Source organism: Pelodiscus sinensis, chromosome 6, assembly GCF_052426305.1.
Source record: "Pelodiscus sinensis isolate ZL-2025 chromosome 6, ASM5242630v1, whole genome shotgun sequence".
Taxonomy (NCBI): domain Eukaryota; kingdom Metazoa; phylum Chordata; order Testudines; family Trionychidae; genus Pelodiscus; species Pelodiscus sinensis.
This window is the reverse complement of record NC_143057.1, coordinates 12088166-12110079: the sequence shown is the minus strand read 5'-3', so window position 1 is coordinate 12110079 and position 21914 is coordinate 12088166. Positions and strand designations below refer to the sequence as shown.

The 21914-nt window shown below is 45.2% G+C and overlaps 1 protein-coding gene across 1 annotated transcript in view; it reads right to left on the bottom strand.

The window, feature by feature from the left end:
• Positions 1-2891: 2891 nt before the first annotated feature.
• LOC102445409 (atrial natriuretic peptide receptor 1-like) overlaps positions 2892-21914 on the bottom strand; it is a 49716-nt gene continuing 30693 nt past the window's right edge. Inside the window, exons 14-23 of the mRNA XM_089779466.1 lie at positions 20273-20321; positions 17537-17641; positions 16973-17092; positions 15959-16052; positions 14898-14985; positions 14027-14166; positions 12711-12863; positions 10056-10154; positions 7454-7545; positions 2892-6164 (exon numbers count right to left, since the gene is read on the bottom strand). Of these exons, the coding sequence (XP_089635592.1) occupies positions 6003-6164; positions 7454-7545; positions 10056-10154; positions 12711-12863; positions 14027-14166; positions 14898-14985; positions 15959-16052; positions 16973-17092; positions 17537-17641; positions 20273-20321 (1102 nt within the window). The 3' untranslated portion in view covers positions 2892-6002. The remainder of the gene's footprint in view (positions 6165-7453; positions 7546-10055; positions 10155-12710; positions 12864-14026; positions 14167-14897; positions 14986-15958; positions 16053-16972; positions 17093-17536; positions 17642-20272; positions 20322-21914) is intronic.

Genomic DNA, 21914 nt, shown 5'->3' with positions numbered 1-21914 from the left:
CGCGAGTTAAGATGCGGATCAGTCGACAGGGGAAGACTGTCGACCGCTCCCTTATGCCTCATGAAACGAGGTTTACAGGAGCGGTTGACAAAAGCTTCCCTTGTGGACCAATCTGCATCTTGACTCGCACACTGTACCTACGATCCGCTGAGCCGGCACAGAGCAGCGGCCATTTTTATTTTAATGAAGCCGGGGATATTTAAATCTCCGCTTCATTGACTATGTCGGGTATCCTATTTTACATGCCTCTGTTGGCAGAAGTATGTAATCTAGACATACCCAAGGTCTCCATGAGCTTGGAGTCTGTTACAATTGTCCTCCTTTTGTTCCCCACTCATCTTGAACTACTACAGCCAATGGGACAGCTGTTGATTTCTTTGGCAGCTAGATCAAGCCCTATGCAGGACTGACTTTAGGCCGATTCACCTGATTCCCCTGAATTGGGCCCCACGCCCTAAAGCCAGAGGGCCCCGTGCCCTAAACCTGGAAGTGTGCTGGGCATGCTGCAGGAGGGGGCGTCGGCCCCGGAGGAGGAGCGCGGCGGCTTCTGTGCGCTGCGAGAGGGGGAGTCAGCCCAGGGGTTTGGCTGGAAGGTGGGATTCTGCCCTGTAGCTGGAGATTTAAAGGGGGCTGCGAGTTGTTTGTTAGTGTGTTGGGTTGTGGGTTTTTTTTGCTCAACCAAAATTTGGTTCGAAGTGGGCCCCGCACTTCCTGAAGTTGGCTCTGGCCCCATGGCTTTACTTTCTGGTGGGGTGAATCATTTTGTACAGGAGATGTTGTCAGGATTATCTATTTGATGAAAGAGAATTACCCTGAGGTTTTTTTGCAGTAACTTTATTCCTGTGAACAGCTCCATTTCATTCAATGAAAACTGAGCTAGGTTTGTGTGGTTTGCAATGAAAAAAGTGACTTTTTCAGCAATACAGAAACTTTTCTTTTTGTTTACATTTTTGGGGAAATTTTTCACTGTTCCAGCCAATCCTGAATAGAACTACTTCATTTGTGTGTGGCTCTACCCAAGCTTATAAGCGTTTGCAGGACCTGGGCCCTGTGACTTTAAAGTAAGATGTTCAGCAATTTTGTAAAATGCAGAATGCAACATTTTCAATCAGATCATCTCAGACCAAGACAGATCCCATAAGGCATCATGCTACTACCTAAGCCATTTTTAATTGGCTTGAGTCTCAGCAGCTCTAGGAACCAAGATTCAGGATGCTGGAAGATTAACAGGAGACAAAGTGGAGCTCAGAATCACAAGTTAGTAATCAGAGACAGGAGGCTCAGGGTATCAAGGGTTCAGAGGTCAGGATTCAGAACCACAAATACAGCTGGGTTGGGATGCCAGGAAATCAAGCAGCAGGCACAGGAAGTGGGGCGGGGGGGGGGGGGGGGGAGGCAAGCCCAGTTGTTCAGATAGCTGCTTGTTCCTACTGCTGCTTTAAGTAGGCCAAATCAACTTCCTTGGGACTCCACCAATTGGGCCTCAGGGGCAGAACCTTACACTGGGGTTAGGCTTCATGGGTCCCCAGGTAAATCATTGCTAGCAGGATACTTTGTGAATGTGGGATTGAGACCTCTATCTCATGATAATAATACAGACCTATTTTGGGAGACTAGGAGCTAGGTGGCAATGCAATTTTGGCCAAATCCATTAAATATTCTTATCAAGGTGTATCAGTAAATCCTATATCTCTGCCAAATCATCTGGGAACACTGTCACTTGGTATTTCACATCTTCTGTACATCTGTTTCCCAGGAGACAAGTGTCCACAGCACAAAAGCTGTTTGCATAAATGACATTAATCACAATGCAGTCAGCGCAAGTGACACTAATCAAAACCTTCGCACCAGACATTCTGTGAGTTATGGAAACCTATCCCTGCAGAGGTGGTCCATCGAAGACAGGGTTGAAAGCCAGTGACAAAGCAACAGAGGGATGCTTACAGTGGTGTTGTCCATTATGTTCTTCTGCAAGTAAACCGTCCAATCCAAAGCTCTCTGACATCATCAGGAGTGTTTCCATTAATTTCATGAGGCTTTGGACCAAACTCTCAAATATACTCTCAGTAGCTACATGTGTCAGTCCAGCAATTTTCCTAAGCACTGTCACACAAACATTTTACAAAACCAAAATGCTCACACCACTGACTTATATTTAGAATAACCTGCACTCGAAAAATGTTCATTATAATGTCTTTTAATCCTACCAGTGTACATTAGTATACCATAGATCAGTAACAGTCACAACTTTTCTAAAAAAGAATACGCAATATGATACAGTGAATGGTAACAAATTCACATTTCTTGACAGGCCTGTGATCTATCCCTTTCTATAATTTCTAATACCAATTTTTAACATATTTGAAAAATGACTGTTCAGTCAATGGAAGCGTAGTGCCAAATACATAATGCATGATGCAATGATGTAGATCAAAATGTTTTAGGAACATTCAGGCTACGTCTACACTGGCCCCTTTTCCGGAAGGGGCATGTAAATTTCACGAGTCGTCGTAGGGAAATCCGCGGGGGATTTAAATATCCCCCGCGGCATTTAAATAAAAATGTCCGCCGCTTTTTTCCGGCTTTTAAAAAAGCCGGAAAAGAGCGTCTAGACTGGCCCCGATCCTCCGGAAAAAGTGCCCTTTTCCGGAGGCTCTTATTCTTACTTCAAAGTAGGAATAAGAGCCTCCGGAAAAGGGCACTTTTTCCGGAGGATCGGGGCCAGTCTAGACGCTCTTTTCCGGCTTTTTTAAAAGCCGGAAAAAAGCGGCGGACATTTTTATTTAAATGCCGCGGGGGATATTTAAATCCCCCGCGGATTTCCCTACGACGACTCGTGAAATTTACATGCCCCTTCCGGAAAAGGGGCCAGTGTAGACGTAGCCTCATTGTATTCAGATCAGTGGGATTTGGCTGAACCGAGGAAGAACTGAATGTGTTAAAGGATGTTACAATGATGTAGTTGACTTGGACTTTTGTTTACTGGTGGTTATATTTTACAGTTTGGAACATATACAAATTTAACATTTAAAGTTTAGATAAATGCAAACATTTACTTTAAAACAAGAATGGTCAGAATGTATATTGGAATCTCACTCAATAAAGTCAGTTGCTATTACTATTGCATGTGCTTTCTAATTAAATAAGAAATGTCAGTATCAGCAATACCTTTTAATTTTATTTTCAGTGATCACACAGTACATATTTAATATAAAATATGCTAATTACATGGGGCTTGACCCCATAAATTACCCAGTTAATCTAAACTGAGATTATATTGGTTTAAGCACACTTAATTTAGGGTTTTGCATTGGTGTATCTAGATTGATTTGGAATAAATTTAGTTATATCAGTGAAGCTTTTCTAAGATAGACTAGCCGTGACCTAGAGAAAATGTAGTGACATTTAAAAAAAATCTGTGGTCTGGAAAAAAAAAGAAAAACTGCAGAGTCCCACACAGCCTATAGTGCACATTGTACAGCATACTTTGCATTCAGAGCAAATAATCCATGACAGAGTTGGTGAGACACCATTCACAAAAACCCATCTCAATCAGCAAATCATGCAGATTTATAGAGAGCGTTTTCTTTTTGGGCTTGTCTACAGTTACAGAGCTGTAGGGATGCAACGGTGCCACTGTAGCACTTAGTAAAGACACTGCCTATGACAATGGGAAAGCTTTCTCCACTGGCTTAGATACTCTACCTCCCTGAGAGGCAGTAGCTATGTTGCGATGTCGTGGGAGTGCCGTCCACTTGTGTGGCCCTGGATCCACTCTGATTTTGCATTCACTGGTTTCTGTGTTGTGCTGTGTGTGATCCCTATTGCCCTATGCTGCTCTGTAGTGATGCTGTGTGTGGGTGTGTGCGTGCCTCAGTTTCCCCAGGCCCTGCAGTAGTAGCTGCATGAGGAGGGGGAGGCTGGGTGTGACTCACTGGGGAAGTATGTTCAGTCTCTCACATCATGAGGTCCAGGTGACAGCACGTAGCACCTTGGGCCTGGAAGGAGGACAATGGAGAAAGCGGGGCTGCATGGGGCGAGTGAGCAGTGGATGGGGGGTTGAATTAGTCTCAGCTGGGCAGGATGAAGACAGCAGACTAGGAGCAGGAAAGGGGGGTTCAGGGCCTGTGAGCCCTTCCCCCAAGAGGAATAAGTCTGCCTACCCTGGCACCTGTGCTAACATCTATCCCAAGCTACGCTGAGTCTCTGTGAACCAATAAACCTTCTGTTCTACCTTCCGGCTGAGAGGCACATTTGGCTGTGGTTGGGGGTGCAGAGTTGGGGGCTCCCTGACACGCCATCACATATGTTGACAGGAGAAGCCTTTCTCTTAATGTAGCACAGTCTACACCGGAGGTTAGGTGGGTACAGGTTGAACCTCTCTAGTCTGGCACCCTCAGGACCTGACTGGTTCTGAACCAGAGAATTTTCCAGATCAGAGGAGGTCAATATTGTCTAGCAGCATTACCAACACTCCCACTGCTTACTGGGTTGTGAGAAGACATATAGGGGTAAATTAGAGCTAAATAACAGCACAGAACACTGAGAGCCAGGACTGGTGGCTGCAAACAAACTGTATGGGACTGTGAGAAGTTTGGCCACACCCATGAAAAGTGGACATCCAGCAAACTAAAATCGTTCTGGGCAATGGATATTTCTGGACCAGAGAGTTCTGGACTAGAGAGGTTCAACCTATATAATTATGTCACTTGGGGTGTGGATTTTGAGTGTCAAACCATCATTCCAAAAACAGAGCTCTTACAGCAGTCCTAAGACATGAAGGCTGTGTCTAGACTGGCAAGTTTTTCCACAAAACTTGTGGAAAAACTTGCCAGTTGTCTACACTGGCCACTTGAATTTCCGCAAAAGCACTGACGATCTCATGTAAGATTGTCAGTGCTTTTGCGGAAATACTATGCTGCTCCCGTTTGGGCAAAAGTCTTTTTCCGAAAAACTTTTGCATAAAAGGGCCAGTATAGACAGCAGAGATTTGTTTTCTGCAAAAAAGCCCAGATGGTGAAAATGGCAATCGGGGCTTTTTTGCAGAAAAGCGCGTCTATATTGGCCACGGACGCTTTTCCGCAAAAAGTGCTTTTCTGGAAAAGCGTCCTGCCAATCTAGACGCATTTTTCCGAAAATGCTTTTAACAGAAAACTTTTCCGTTAAAAGCATTTCCGGAAAATCATAGCCGAACTGTTTAAACATTCTTTCTTCTGTTTAATAATCCTGAGTTCTTTTCATCCCTAGATCTCAAAGCACAGGACAAAGGAAGTTAGTATCATCTGCATTTTATGGATGGACACTTGAGGCACAGGTGAACTGACTTGCCAAAAGTCACTCAAATGGCTAATAAACCAAATCCTCCCCTCCCCCCCAAGTTCTTTTCATCCAATGCTTTGCCACTAGGCTAGATTGTTCTCTCCTACTTCACCTGGCCTTTAGTTCCAGCAAAGTCCACATTTCAGTCCCACCTTTCAAAACATTAAGCAAAGTAATCCCATGCGGCTTATCACCACCATGGCACAAAATAGCACGGCCTCCCCGTCTCACCACGAGAGAAGCTAATACGCTGGCATCTCCAGCCTGCTGCTCATGCCAAGTCTGAGACTGAGGGGCCATTTGCAGGGCTTTCTCCCTAAAAACCTATGCAGCAGCTGCACAGGTCTCACCCCCCTCTCTGGATAGCTGGTGACACAGAAGAATCCATTTAATTCCTTATGTAGCTGCACATTTGTCATCGCCAGTGATTTGTTTTACTTCTTTATTTTTGTCCCCGTTGGAGTAAGGGAGAGAGCTATGATTAATGACTGTCTATACATCTCGGTAGGCTGAGGGGGAGCGGCAGGGATTTTCTTGCTTTGCCTCTAGATGTGGCACGACAATAGAAGCTTTCAAATACCTCTGCCTTTCTGGATTACATGGGAAGGATGCCAAGGAGGTCTAAAAGACTGAAAACAAGGAGAAACAGAAACAACTAAACATCCTCCCCCCCCCCATGCCCTTTAAGCTGAACGCGAAAGAGGATCGTTGGGCAAAACTCCTGGAATTAAACTAAAAGTAGTTCCATCAGGGTCTTGAGAGGTTGTAGTAGGGATGGGTGCTTGCTTCTGGATGGCTGTATCCTTCTTTCCTTCTAGCCAGTATGTTACCATGTCTCCTTTCCCCTAAGGCGAAAAGTAAGTTGAGGTGTAACAATAATACCATCTAGCTGTTTTACAGCACTTTTCCTCAGTAGATCTAAAAATGCTCTATAAAGAAGCTCAGTATCACTATCCCGTTCTACAGAAAGGGAAACTGAGGCATGCAATGACAAAGTGACCTGCCAAGATCACCCAGCAGAGCTAGAAATAGAACTCAGATCTTCTGAGTCCCGGTCCCGTGCACTAGGCACTACTATATTCTTACTATTATTTACAGCATCCATTAAAAAACCTCACTTCCTCTTCGGGAAAGTGTCACTCATTTTAAATATGGGTCTGTTAACATTACAAACTCAAATACAGATCAGTCGAGAGTGCCATGATCACAGCTTTCCTCCTGACTCACTTCAGTGACAATCTAACTGTATTTTACCATATCCCATTCCTGAGGTCAGAGCCGTAAGTAAAGATCTGAGGCCAGACCTGTATGCTGGTTGAGAGACATGGTTACAACTTGGTTAGGTCCTTCCCACACTGCAAAGTGTAACTGTGCTCAGTGGAAAATTGTGTAGTGACTGGGTCTTGGGATTCACTTGTACATGTGGGGAGACAGTCATGGGACTGTTTTAGAGGGAGGCCAGGGGAATGATTTGCGTTTGCAGAGCCAAACTGTGGGACACTTCATCATTTACCTGCCTGCTTCATCTGGCAGGATATTTAGCCAGATAGATATGAACTCAAAATTTAAAAAATGGGTTCTAGATTTCACCCCCTTCAAAGTCCAGGGCCAGGGATTTTACAGAGCAAGAGATACTGCCAGCAACTTCTAGTTTTGTAGGTAACTACAGATTCCTCCCAACCATTGTGATTACTCTTGCCCATTTTCACCACAAAGCGAAAATCCCACTGCGATTGAAATTGCTTCTCAGAATGTGGGCCACTAGGATTAACAAATTCCAAAGGCAAAGTTTGTGTTCATGTATTGTTCATCACCATTTTCAATTCTCAAGTTTGATTTTCAGTAGTCAGGCTAGGCACTTGCCAAGCAGTGAATCCGAGTGTGGATTCCATGTTTGTACCCTGGCTCCCAGGGTTGGCTGGATTTAGGAGCAGCTTGTGTCACCTTTCAGCAAGCTCCTCTGAGTCAACTTCCCATGGAAAGCCATCCTGTCCTCTCAGCTGGTGGCATGCGTCAGACTCAACCAGTCCATTTTCTGAGAGAAGACGGCCTGAAGCGTTAAAACCCCAACATTCCAGAAGACAGCTCACACTTTTCCCCTCTGAAAAGCTGAGCACAAATTCTGCATATTTACCTTGACTTGCAGATTCCCACGACACACTAATATGTACTCTCCAATCTGCTCCAACAGCTGGTATGTATTTGAACTGCACTGTATTTTAAGAGCTGGAAGGGGAGAAATTGCCATATTATTGCAACCATTTACCCACTCAAAACAACGAATACCAACTAAACTTCCATCTGCCCCCCAGGCTGTGTCATTATTATTGAATGACACCCTAGCTCTTTTCGTTTCTTGGCTGTCACTACTATGTTATTTGAAATGCTCACAGATGAACCAAAAGGTCTCTGGTCTCTTTGTAAGTCATCTCAGGACACATATGTGACTGTCAACAAACTCTTCGCATCACATCCTGTATCCGATATTATTTTTCTGCTCTTTATAGCTGCCTGGCTGGAGTTGCTTGACAAGTGACCCTTTCATCTCCCAGGGAAGAAATCCATATGGAGTGTTAGCCTGTGGCCATTGAACATCCACTGCCTTCTCTGGGTACTCACTTTTGAACAAAGACTAAATCTAAGAGAAATTTCCACCCACCCACTGTCTCCAGGCCTATAAATAAATAAAAAGAAGGGGAAGGTGCCATTTCCTGTAACTGTATAAGTACTTCTACTGAGTTATTCTGGCAACATGATCTTTTCTTTAATCAAGGAAGGAATTATCCTCATACAAAATGCTTATTGTCTCATCCAACGCCGGAGACTGGGATTATATTTCCACTTCTACCATTAATTCTCTGCACGACATGGGACAAGATACTTAATTTCTCAATTTGCCTATTTGTAAAAAGGGGGATGATTTGTCAGCTGGGTGGAATTAATTTTCTGAAATAATTTTCTGACAAAAAAAGCAGTTTCAAATTTTTCTACAGCATTTTGATTCAGAAATCTCAGTTCATTTAGACTGAAAAATGCTGAAATAAAATGTTTCTGTAATTTCCAACTGAAAACTTTTCTGAACTCTTTTTGGTTCCACAAAATGTTTGGATTGATTTGGGACAGAAACAAATGTTATGTCTATATAGGGTGGACATTCTGGATTTCACTGAAGTTAATGCTTCTAACTTATCACTGTGATATCTTCTGGGCTAGTTCCTGAAAGAGTGCAAAGCTATTTGAAATCCTCAGATGAATATTCTGAAAGAAGCAAGGAAAGAGGCAAGGATTAAGGTTATGAGATGATAAGCTTGTCTTGGCATACTGTTTAGAAGTGCTGATAAGCCATCCACAAGGAGAGGTGACAGATAGGCATATACATGACTGAAGAAAAGATGAAATGTGAGGGATGGAAGAAAAGATTTGGGAGTCATCAGCATAAAAGTGGTAACTGAGGCTATGATATCAAATGAGTTCACTCAAAGGAGAGTGTAAAGGGAGAAGAGGAAGGGAGCAGACTGAGAGACTGACAGAAGGCTAATGCGGCTGCACACACAACTGAGAGCATGAGTTGAAGACAATGGTGGTAAACAGGTATCACTGAGGGCATAATTTGTTCTGCAGAGTCTTCATACTAGTGATGATGAGTGAAAGGAAAGAACCCAGCTTGACTTTCAGATCCACAGACAGAGTCTGCAAAATCAGCAGTGAGGCGGGCAGAAAGACACGTGTTCAGTTTGTAAACTGGGCAAACTTGATGTATAATCAATAAGGCACAATGATAAATGCCATCATGACAATTTTGAGAATCACTATTTGAAGCAGAACAGCTCTTTAAAATATATTGAAAAATTGCTCTGTTTTAATATATTTGAAAAGCATTGTACCCCCACCCTACAAAACTATGCAACCTTCTTTCTCTCATGGAGTAGAGGAACAAACACAAGTCTAATTAAAAGCCCAGTTTGGCTTATTCGTCCTTTTCTGGCCCCTGGAGCTAGGATCAAATCAGATTTCAGATCCTGGGCCTTTGATTTTCAGCTCAGCTAAAGATAAAGCTTGCTAACCAAATTCAGGACTCTTTCAGACCCCGGGAGGAGCTGAAGAAGAAGAACTCACTTGGAAGATTTTCTCATGGAGATCTCTCCCTAATCCTTCTGCTGGGTGGTAGGGTTTTCTTCCCCATGCAACAGAGTGCTCTGCCTGTCCTCCCCCCTCTGCCCCACTGACTGGGGATGTAACCCCAAAGTAGCCAGGCTGTCAAACCTTCTACAGTCACTAGCCATCTCCCAGACTCCCCATTTAAGGGAAAGTTGCACTGAGGAGGGTAGGTCATAGAAAATATAACAGTTCAGCTAGGAGTGCTATTGAGTGCCAGGAAGGAGGGGAATCAATGAACATTCGCTGCTAATCCTATGCCTCTCCAAGGCCTGATCATAGCCTGCCCTATTTCCTGCAAGGAACTCTGGACCCTTGGAAACCCCTCTCATGGGCCCTAAAGAAGTGGAGAGGTTCTCAGAGGTGGTGGAGCTCCTTTTTTCACAAGAAGGGAAAGCCATGCATGAAAGTTTTCCTCTGTGAGTGGATCTTGAGAGCACAATCAAGCTCTCACAGCAAAAGTCTCCTGAGTTTGGGAGTTGCTCCCACTTAAGCCAGGGCTTGTGTCAGCTCAGCCCTTTGTTTCTCCACAGCTCACTAAAATGTGCTAAGCCTTGCCCAGGCACTTGGCTTTTTTTTACCCTCGCTGGTGGACTCCATCCTGGAAGCAGTGTTGACAGTGTCTCCAAACAAGCAGTACCGGGGCATTTTGGTTCCAACGACTCCTGCTACAACTGGCCCTATTGAAGGAAAGAAAGCTAAGTATTCTGGGAGATATTTTTAACTCACACTGAGAGTGGGCCTCAGGCTTATGCAGCCTCAGTGGCTAGCACCACACACAGCTCTGGTCCAGTGTCCTAAGTTCCCCGTCCCGTGATAAGGTATAAATGTCAATGCTGCCCTATTCATCCTCTGGATTTAACAAGTTGTGCTTCAGCTCCACCACTGATTTCCAGGACCATGTAGGTGGGTTACCAGAAACCCAAGAGCCTCATAAGCAAGGGAGGGCTCAGTTGGAGGGATCAGAGGCAGGAAGTGATGCTATGGGTTCATGGAAGGGTGTGGGAAAGAGGGCCTGGTCATAGGTGGGCAGAGAGCTAGATGGGTCTATAATGGGGTGGCATGTAAGGGGCTAAAAGAGGTCTAATAAGTCTGTGAGGAAAAGCGATCATATAAAAGAAGTATTGCAAGGCAGAGCAGGGTGAGTAATTACCTGGAGCTCCAGGAGGGAAAATTGTGCTCCTAGCTATATGAAGGAGTGCTAGTACCTTGGACAGAGCAATGCCTGAAAAGCCTGAGGTGAGGGCAAAGCAGTTGCTGAGGGCCAGGGGAAGAGAACCAGGGATGCATAGAAGTAGTAAGGGGAATTAAGGAAAGGCAGCATATCGCTGCTATCCATAGGCTTCTGGCCTATGACTCGGAGTAGGGGGTGGGCTTGTATCCCCCTCAGTCATCACTGGGGAAGTGGCTGGACTACTGACATAGATATTCTCCTCCCTAGAAGGGAGAAACATGGATGGTGGCATGGCTGAATGGCCAAGTTATGGAGAGGACACCACAGTACTCAGACTGAGATGGGTCTGCAGGCTGAGACAATGATGGGAGAGACACTACCAGGAGACGGCATACTGATTGGTGGAGCTAATGCCTGTGACGAGTGGTAAGTGGATCCATGGTCTCCACAGGGGCTGTTCACACAAAACTGCACACACTAAGCATCTAGAAAAGCAAGAACTGGAGCCACGCTTGTATATTGCTGACAATAGCAGAAGAGCTTTCAATTTCTAGTTATCTCCATTGGCTCGTACTCTGGGTGTGGTAATATCAACCCATTCTGCTTTAAAATGAGAAGGGTTTGCTCTGTTGTTGATTATTAACTCTAATAGTCTTAAGGAAGGCACACTCCACAGCGCTGAACATCACAGCACGTGTACTGGTCTAATCCAGACTCTGTATTGCCAACCAGTGGGAAAATCAGATGGTGGCCTAGATCAGAGAGCAGCAAAAGTGTGAGCGTGGGGACTGAGACAGGGATGTGAGAAAAGGTTTCTTTGTGAGTAAATACATGGGACCAACAATGGCAACAAATTACTATCCCCTAGCCCCAGTCTCTATTAGCATTAGCTTTCTCTCTCCTTCTGTCAGACACAAGTGGGTTCTGCTGCTCCCAAGTTGGCTGCTGGGGTGTTCTTTGTAAAAGCATCTGTCAGACGGATGATGGGGGCCATTTAAAACTCAGCAGTAATGGCCTTTGTGATTGATGGGAAGGATACTACCCTTTCTAGACATCCCATCCATTCAATTAACTAAATTGCCTGTAAAGGGTTAAACCTAGTGGTAGTGGGTATCCAGGAAGTATTGGCAGGGACCCAGGACAGTCAATAGGAAGAGAATGAGAGATTTGAATTGAAAGCTTTGAACTGAAAAAAGTGTTCTGCCTGCTTCAGTTCTTGGTATGAGTTCAGAGTAGGTGCAGGGAGGAGATGGGCTGAGGCAGGAACAAAGCATGGAATTTTCAGCAATATCCATGTCTAGAAAGAACTGAACCTTGGAACAACTGCTATGTAAGTGAACAGGAAATGTGCAGTTAGATGCAATCAGATTATTTTCTTTATTTTTTGGTTTGTGGGACTTCTCTGTGGTGATTTAACCCTCTCCCCACTGTACATTGTAACTGAAACTGAATCCCAGGGAAGCAATTCTCTATGCTTTGAATCTGTTTTCTTCAATTGCTCTGTAACACCAAGCAACCAAGTTTTCTTTACCAAGTATATCTTCTTGTGTTGTTAATAAAATCAACTTTTTAAGACTATGATCTGATTCCAGTGTCCTAGAAGGCAGGAGTGTCTGTGTACCTGTGCCTGATTCTGCAGATCAGTTATATGGAAATTAATTTGTTTTTCAAGCTCTCTCCAGAGGAAGGGTTAAAGAGCTTGGGGTTACCCCAAAGAAAAAGTTCCTAAGTGTGTCTTCCTGGGATTCAAAGGGGTTTTGAACTGGGTGGTGGCACGATAACATGCAAGATTGGGGAATCTGTGACCTTAGAGAGTTTTAAGCAGAACTCTTTAGTGGGAGGGTATTTTTAAAGTGTATATCAGGCCCCCACTTTCTGCAGCCAGAGTGGGGAACAGCCTTGACAGCTTTGTCACAGGATCTTGGTTTCTAAGGCTACGGTGATACCTGGGGTTATGAACCTGAAATAGGATGCTCAGCCCTTGGCTGAAAAATCTAGCTTACTCTTTACATAGACAAGATGCCATTACAAACATTTGCCAGATGGCAGCTTACCCACATACCTGAGTGGATTCCTGCTCGTATCTTTAGTTGGGTGTTGGCTTTGTGTGGAATCCTAAATGTCTTGCACACAGCCACCAGGTCTAGAGCCATGCTTGCTATTTCACTGGCATGACGAATACCGTTCTCCTTGGGTACCCCCGACACTACCATGTCTCAAAACAAAAATCCAGCCTCATCAGCTTTCAATATAATCCACTTAAAAAATATTTACTAGAAGGATGTTTGCCTTGTCTAAAAAAGCCATTTGTCTTTCGCTTACTGGGGTAGCTCTGTGAGTTTAGGGCAAAAACATCCAGAAACATACCGAGAAAAGGAAACACAGCACAATAATTCAAGTGATTAATTTCTAGACCCATGCAAAACTTTGGGCTTCCCTTTTGCCCTCCCCTATATGCAAGAACCCTGGAGAAGGTGCAAGAGGCCTTATGAAAGGTATTCATTCTTTTATCTCTGGGTTGGTGTTACCAAGAAATGGCAAGTAACCCCAAATACCTCAGGAATCCTCTCCCACTCCTTCTGAAGCTGGCTCCTACACTGAGCATCCACAGCCGAGATAATCTATAGATTTGCTCTGTGGTTAGGGGAATCATGTGAGGACTCTAGAAACCAAATGATAGCTAAGATGCTTGGTATCTCGAATGTGTGCAGCCTTGCTGTTCAGTGTAACAGTTGCTGCAACAAGAGGTGTTTCATCACCACCATTAAAACTTGAAGGGTGTAGAGTCCATTGCCCCCAAAGACCCTGAAGGATCTGGTGCAAAAATGGTCTTTAATTGATGGCCACACCCTGTAAACCTATAAAAAAGAATGTGTGGTATCCCCTTTCAGGAACCCAGAGAGAGAGAGAGAGAGCCTCCAGCTTCCAGTTGGAAAGGAGACAAGGCTACCCCACATGTGAAGATTTGGGAGAGGGAGTCTTGGTCAGAAAGTGTGGGGTGGAGATGGGTTGTTGGTTCTGGTTCATTTTGGAGTCACACATTTCTGTAAAGCAATAGCCACCAAGCACACCAGCTGCCATTGGTCTGGATCTGACAGGATCTGGCAGGCCACAGAAATCAAACACAGAAGAGTTTTTTCATCTCCACCCACTTCTCTCCTTTCATCAGGTTCAATGGAATACTGTGGACAAATGGGGGTGGGGGGAGGGAGAAACTGCACCTGTAGAGCTGTGGGACTCTCCTCTCTCAAAATGTAATTACTTTTGGTCCTTAATGCAGCAACGAGCTTTTCAGATCACCAGGACTGGTTATTCTTGTCATGCTCTGATCCCTTCTTTTCCTAAGCTTCCCCCTGGTCCACAGCACAGAGAACTTACAAGCATCTCCTATCGTCTCCACCTTGTAAACATCGTAGTTATCTATGATTTCATCAAAGGTAGTGTACAGCTTGTTTAAGAAGTCCACCACTTGGTAAGGTGTGCTGCTGCTGGACAGCTGAGTGAAGCCAACAATGTCACTGGCAAGGCACAAGAAAACAGATACAGTCCAGCCAGCTGTTTGGCATGTTCTGGTAAAACATGAGCATAAAGGCACATTTACCCATGCAGCACTATTTTCTCAGCTGGAAGCTTTGACCCCTCCACTCCCTGTACCTGAATTTTATTTTGTTTTTATTTCAAAACTTCGCTTTCTACCTAGGGACGTTCCTCTTTAAAACATTTGCTTAGACTGAGAAGAAATCCCTTCACAACCAAAGACTGTGGATAAAAGATCCTTGGTTTTGAACTATTCACACAAGAAAAAGTGGACATAATATCCTCCCTCTGTCATGGACTGAGTAGCTGGCTCTTAAAAATATTTTCGTTTAACTGCTAGAGATGAGATATTCTGGATATGCAGCTATGTGATTGTCTCACTTTCTGCTTCATTAATTTTAACATACAAATGGCAGTTTTGTGATCATTCACAGAAACTCACACATTTGCCCTGAGGAAAATGTTGCCATTTTCCCACCAGTGATCACAGTTTTTGATAGAAATTATGTAAGTGCCTGGAACATAGGTTTCAGCCATTGCCTTTTAACAGCCCTTCTTCTTAGGGGGAAATTTGCAATTCTCCATTATGTATTATGGTAAAAAGTTTAATGCTTGTCTTTTATGGACATTATTTGCCTCCTCTCTAAAAATGACTTGACCACAGATTTTGTGCAGGTTAATTAAAGTTCTAAATCTACCCATTCCCACTTACCTGAAAAAGATGGTGGCAATTACATAACTTTGGGCTCGTGAAGGTTTCCCTTGCCTCAGATCATCTGCTACTTGCTTTGGTAACATACCTATTTCAGAGCACAAAGTGAGATGTCAGCTATTGGGGGGGGGAATGCATGAAAAGGAGAATAAAAGAACGTTAACCTCACTTTTCCCCCATTCAGATATAGAAAACAAAAGAAATGTTTATGATTTAAAAATGTGCTGAGATTGGAAAAAAATTAAGGACAAAATCTTCACTCACTACCTGGTAAATCCCAAATAACTGGAAATCTCTGATGTTACACTGGTGTCAAACTGCTGTAACTGAGATCAGGACTTGCCCCTATATGCTGCTTGTTATGCATTCTAATTATTATTGCAACTAGTGTTACTATTACAGATAGGTCTGAATCTCACATTCTATCTGGATTCTAATCTAAGCTCCCAGCTGGCTCATGGGCCAGGAGAAATCATAGGAGGTAACTATTCCAAAGCCATAGGAAGTCCAGAAGTAATTGAACCCATCACTGATTCTATCTTTTTTTACTTCATTTCTGTTTGTTCTCTCATTCCAATCCTCTTAATGGAATTCGACAGTGTGCTATCTACGAAGCAACCCAACCCCTCTAAGAGCTCCCCCCAGGACACTTCCGCTGGCCTACCACTGCACTAGAATACATTCTCTGCAAAAGAAGAGGGTCTCAGAACACTGAGGAAGCTGGAATATTAACTAGTCAATGGAAAAATATTTATTTTTTGTGCGGAGGGGCATGATGAAGAAATGATAAATATCTATTGCACCTTGCATGGAGAAACTATATTAATGGATGACCTATAGATGCTAAAAAACAACACTTAAGCTCATGACACCAACTACATGTTTTGTTAATCTATAAAGTGCTACCAGACCATTTGTTGTTTTTTCCTGTACAGACTAAGTTGGCTACCCCCTGAAACTATAGAAGCTAGTTACTTCCATTTTTTTTGCCATGAAGAAAGTTAAATTTCAGTTACTACTGCTCAGAATACCTTATATTTTCTGTAACATGATTGACTTACTATATAATAAGCGATCAGTCTTCTGCTTTTCAAGCATTAAGTCCTGGGTCCGTTCTGCAACGACCACTTCCAGGTGTTTGCTGTATTTCTCCATCTGAGCAGGACAAACAGATTCTATAGGATAATCCATTCACTAAGGTGTTCATGCCAATAAATGGCAGGGAGCTCAGCATTTGCCTGGTTCTGGTTTGGTACCATTTAGATGGGCTCTGGTTAAAAGTTGATGTAGATTATTTTTTTTCCTTACAAACTCCCTAGATCAAATTCTGTCCTTAGGCACGTTCGTGGCTTCCACAGGAAACCAGTAAGAGCTCATGCTTCTGAGAAAGAATTTGCCTCCATTGCTTTAAATTCTACATAATCATTGGGAACCAAGTCCTGGATATCAGTACAGGGATCATATAAGTATTTAAGCCTCAGGCCCCCACCAGCTGATTACAGAGATGCGCTAGGCCATGCTGTGGCACATGAACCCCCTAAACTCTGTTTGCCAGAAAGGGGAATGGATCACTTGGGCCAGTATGGCTATTCTTATGTGCTTATGTACTCTGTGAGTGGCAGTAAATGGTGGCGCCACTAGCCCCAATCCCACCACCAAAGCTTTGTAGAATCATACTCAACATGCCTCTGGAGAATTGTACTTTTTATATACAGTAAACTGGGCTTCTGCTGCGGCATCAGGGGAGCCGTGCAGGTGAGAAGGAAGGACAGGAGCTACCCCATCTGCATTTTGCTGTCACATAATTTTTTTAAACATATTTGAGAAAGTTACGACCTGAAGGAACGGGGCTAGAATGGAACCTGGAACTCAAAGTTAACTTGAGGTTCCACAATAGCTCATGCTTCAGCTAATTCTACTAGAGGTCATGTGGGATTGCTGTTCTCCTGGGTAAACTATGGTGTGACAAGATCACTCCAAGCGATAAGAAGGGAGAGCTGGCAGCAGTTTTGGGTGGGTGTTTTAAATCCTGTTTGGGTTGTGTTCTGGTTTGATTAAGAATCTATTAAGCTCACCAGAGTCATCATCATGTCGACCGGACTAACTTTGTTAGGATTCATCTTGTACAACAGCTTCTTGACCTGCTCAAATGTAGGCCTTTGCGATGGGTTGGTTTTCCTGCACCTCCTAATTAGCTGAAACAGGAAAAAGGCTTAAATCTCCACCCCCAAACTACCAAAGTTTTGCATAGCAAGTGGTATTGTAGACAGCACATTGTTTGCAGGAGCACTCTACTGCTGACAAAGCCAACACCACTCATAAGGAGTGAAAAAATTTGTCAGCAAAAGCGACAGCCAATAGCGTTTACATTAAAGCATTTACATTAAAGGTCAGGGGAGCCTGACCTTTAATGACATGTCTGTGTCACTAAAAGCAGTGTAGCATAGACAAAGCATAAGATAAAGAACATTTTATTGTGCCTTGCTTAAGAAGTTCATCCTTAACTCTGCATTTCCTGGGTTTCCAACTTAAAAGTAAGGTTTACATTCCTCAGAGGAATATTGCATTAAAACCATTCTCATGCGCTGTAATCACCTTAATAAAGATTTTTGTGAGAGAGACTATATAACTGCATTTACCTCCACATAGTCTGTCGGGCACGGGCAGGAATTCTCTGACTTTCCTGAAATTAATTCTGTTAGAGGTAGGCATGAGGAATGTTCCGCTGAATGAGAATCATCCTTCTCAAGAACAACGTTGGAAGAAGAGAACAGGAAGGGGAACAGTAGTGGAAAAAAATCAATAATAGTGATGTAAAGCACTGAATACACTAATCAATGAGAGAACAGTTGGTAGGTTCCTCATGCCCTGTGTTGAAAACACACCCCTATTGTAATGCGTTTGGGGCATATTCTTGCCTATCACTTTCTGTACAGAAGCCTCCCTTTTTCCTCTCCAGTGGAAATGTTCCAGACCAGAGCTTTCATGTCTGTACTGAAGAGTCCTACATATCTCTGTCAGGCACAGATGGCTGTCTGCAAGCTCTCACTCAGCTGACGAGATCTGAGCTCTGCCTAGATTGAAGGAGAGCAGCTCTTGGAATGATTGAAAACATCAGACATTGCACGATCCACTGCTCCTTATGAATAGGATTGCCATTTTACCACCCCTACTCCACCTCTCCTCTGAGGCCCTGCCCCATCCCTACTCCAAGGCTCCACCCTGCTCATTCAATTCCCTCTCCCTCTGTCACCCCCCTCCCCACACGTTCGTTTTCATCGGGTTGGCTCAAGGGTTGGGGTATGGGAGTGGGTGAAAGCTCTGTCTGGGGTGTGAGGTCCAGGGTGAGACCAGAAAAGAAAAGTTCAAGGTGCAAGGGGAGGCCTCCAGGCTGAGGCAGTAGGTTGGGATGCAAGATGGGGTGAAGGCTCTAGCTGCGGGGTAGGGCCACGGCTCAGGGATTGCAGTGTAGGAGGGGGCTGTGGGATGAGGGATGGAGCTAAGGGGTTAATAGTATGGGAGGCGGCTGAGGCAGAGGGTTGGTGTGTGGGGAAGGGTACAGGTTCTAGGCTGGGGGTGCAGGTTCTGGGGTGGGGGCAAAAATCAGGGTGCAGGAGGGAGCTTTGGGGTGGGACGAGGGGTTGGTGTTGTGGGGCTGCTCTGGCTGGTGGTGCAGTCTCTGGGGTGGGGCTGGCAAAGAGGAGTCTGGGGTGTAGGAGGGTGCTCTGGATTGGGACTTTAGGATTTGGAGGGTGGGTGGGGGATCAGAGCTGGTGCAGGGCATTGGGAGTGGGGGGTGAGGCTTGGCTGGGAGTGCAGGATCTGGGGAGGGGCTGAGCAGGAGAGATTTGGGGTGTAAGAAAGTGCTCCAGGCTGGGATTGAAAGGTCCAGAGGATGGGAGAGGGATCATCCCTGGGTCAGGGTGCTGGGGCACGGGAGGTTGCTCAGGAGTGCAGACTCCGGGTGGTACTTACCTCAAGCAGCTGGCAGAAGCAGCGGCGTGTTCCCCTCTGGCTCTGACATGGAGATGTGGCTAGATGGCTCTACGCACTGCCCTGTCCACAGGGGATGCCCCTGCAGCACCCGGGGCCAAGGTTCCCAGCCAGTGGGAGCTACAGAGCTGGCACCTGCGTGGGGCAGTGTGAGGATCCACTTGGCTTCCCTGACATGTAGGAGCCAGAAGGGGGGACATGCTGGGGCTTCCAGGAGCTGCCCGGAGCCATGGCAGGTAAGGAACCTGCCTTAGCCTTGCTGCACTGCTGACCGGACTTCTAACAGCCCAGTTGGTGGTGCTGACAGGAGCTGCCAGACACCTGGCAAAGCTCCTAATGAAGCTGGAAGGACCATGCTGGGCCACTGTCATGAACAGTTACAAGTAGGAGAACTGTAATCATAAAGGCAGGTCACCAGAGTTATTTTTAAGCAAAATCGTTTTATGGAGCCAGAATCATTAAACTGTTGGTTTTTTTCAGGGACTCTTACATTGATTTTGATGCACAGTTTGCCATAGATCATTTGCCCTGAGATCCATGTCCAGGCAACATCCTCCCCATGGATAGGGGTTCAGCAGCTATGCCAGCACTGTCCTCACAGCTTCGGACTGGAGGAGGACTAGAAACTGCAGGAGGACTAGAAACTGAGCAGGCAAAGCAGGGCTGGGCAGGTGCAGGGAAAGCCTAGGAGTGACATACCTCATCCTCAGTCCAGCCCCACAGAGCGTACCCAGGAAAAAGAACAGAGTGGAAGCTGTAGTAAATTTTTCCACTGCATTTCTCTTGGGGTATGTCTACACTACCACCCTAGTTCAAACTAGGGTGGTAATGTAGTCAACCGGAGTTGCAAATGAAGCCCGGGATTTGAATTTCCCATGGAACGAGGAGTACAGGTAGTTCGGAATAGGAAGTCTAGTCCGAACTACCTAGTCCGTGCCGCGTGTAGCCACGGGGCATGGAGTCCGAACTAGCAGACATTTAAAAATGGCGGCACCCGGCAACATGCAAATGAAGCCCGGGAAATTCAAATCCCGGGCTTCATTTGCAACTCCGGTTGACTACATTACCACCCTAGTTCGAACTAGGGTGGTAGTGTAGACATACCCTTGGGGATTCCAGGGGCTGGTTTCACTAGGAGGGATCTAACATTGGTGGCCTTGCTCCACTGGAACTGATTTTACACCAAAAGTAATCAAAATAAAGGTCCAACCCTGAGTAAGCACTGAAGACTTTGGCCCTTGACCGGAATATACACCATTGTGAATACAGTACTTTGAGCCCAATCCTGCTCCTGCTGAAGTCAGTTGGGGTTTTGAGAATATCTTCAATGGCACCAGGATCACAATTATGAGGAACTTCACAAATAGCTCTTCAGCTCTTACCGGCACAGGGTCATTCCTTGTGGCAATCTCCAATAAAATGATGGAATAACTGCAATATTACAGACAAATAACTAGTGAATATGTGAATATACTGTACACAGAGCCATTTGAAGAAATGAATGGCATTTTTACACATTGTCTCCCTCATTCTTGATTGATTGATTGATTGCAGTCTCTGCTCCATCCTTATTTAGGCCAAAAGCTCACAAAAATCAGTGGACCTTTTGGATGTCTAAGGACAGCAGGATTGAGCCATGGTGTTTTGGTGGGTTAGCACCTGCTCCAATGTCAAACACAAATTTTATTACATGAGAGATGCCAAGCACTCGTGAACCTGGATTAGAGGACAGCTCTTGCAATACTACAGGTGACATCTCTTTTGCAGGGACTTTCTCTCTGGACTGCTTGGGCACACTGGTGCTAATTGCCTCACTCTGATTTCACCACTGGCTAGTTATTGGCCAAGTAGGGTTATCCACAGTGTAGCAAAGACAGACTTCCTAGGCACTCGGGGATGACAGGTTGTCCTGTAACAAGATACCTCTGTAACCAGCTAAGTTCCCTGGAGTGCTCAGTTGCCTAAGACATGAACCAAGGGAAGGTCTGGTCAAGATGTGGCTCCAAGACACAAGCTCCGCCACAAATTTAAGGCAGGGTCGCCTACAACAGGGCACATTGCCCCTGCAGGGAGCAGCAAGCTGAATGCATGTCAAACAATCTCAGCATTCTTGGCACACTGCATGTGAGGCAGTGACTAAACAAGGTGAGTGAGACACTCCTGATGGTGTGGAGCACCGTAAGGCCAAGAAGAATAAAAGCTCAAGTGCATAATCCCTCAGTAGTTGGGCCTAGCACAGAAACACAGGGCCGCCCAGAGGATTCAGGGGACCTGGGGCAAAGCAATTTCAGGGGCCCTTTCCTGGCACTCCCTGTCTCAGACCTCAGACATTCTCGTGGGGGACCCTGTGGGGCCCGGGGCCTGGGACAAATTGCCCCACTTCCCCCCTCCGCTACCCCTCCCCCCCCCCCCCCCCCGAGTGGCCCTGCAGAAACAGAACAGTATAACTCAGCCACTGGAAGGCCAAGCCTAAAGGTAAAGGTATTTAGGCACCTTAAAATGCAGAGAGGCACCTCGTGGGATTCTCTAAAGCACCCAGGTGCCTAACTCCCACTGAGGTAAAAAATGTGACGTGAAATAGCTAAAGGCCTTTAGCATAGTCCTAACAGGTCTCAGCATAATGGGCTGCTGATGCTGCGTAAAACAGGAATATGCCGGAATCCAAGACATACAAACTTGCAAGCTCCTGTGCAGGCCATTCCCTTTTTTCTGGGAGGTTAGTGATAACAGGGGAAAGAATTAATTGAAATCATTTTACGTTAGCATGATGTGGGATAGGCTTCCCCACACTGGCCCTGCAAGACCTGAGTTAGGCCTGGTAGGTCTGGTCAGCTAATTAGGATGCAAAGAGGGGAGCTCGAGCTAGTGGCAGCTAATTAGAGAGACCTTCACCTGTGAGGAAGAGGCAGGGCTTTGACCAAACACAGGAAGGAGAGGAGACAGCAGGGAGGAGCCTGTAATTACTCTCTAGGGCTTCGTCTTAACGGCCAGTTCTTCTGGCAGAAAATATGCTAATGAGGGGCT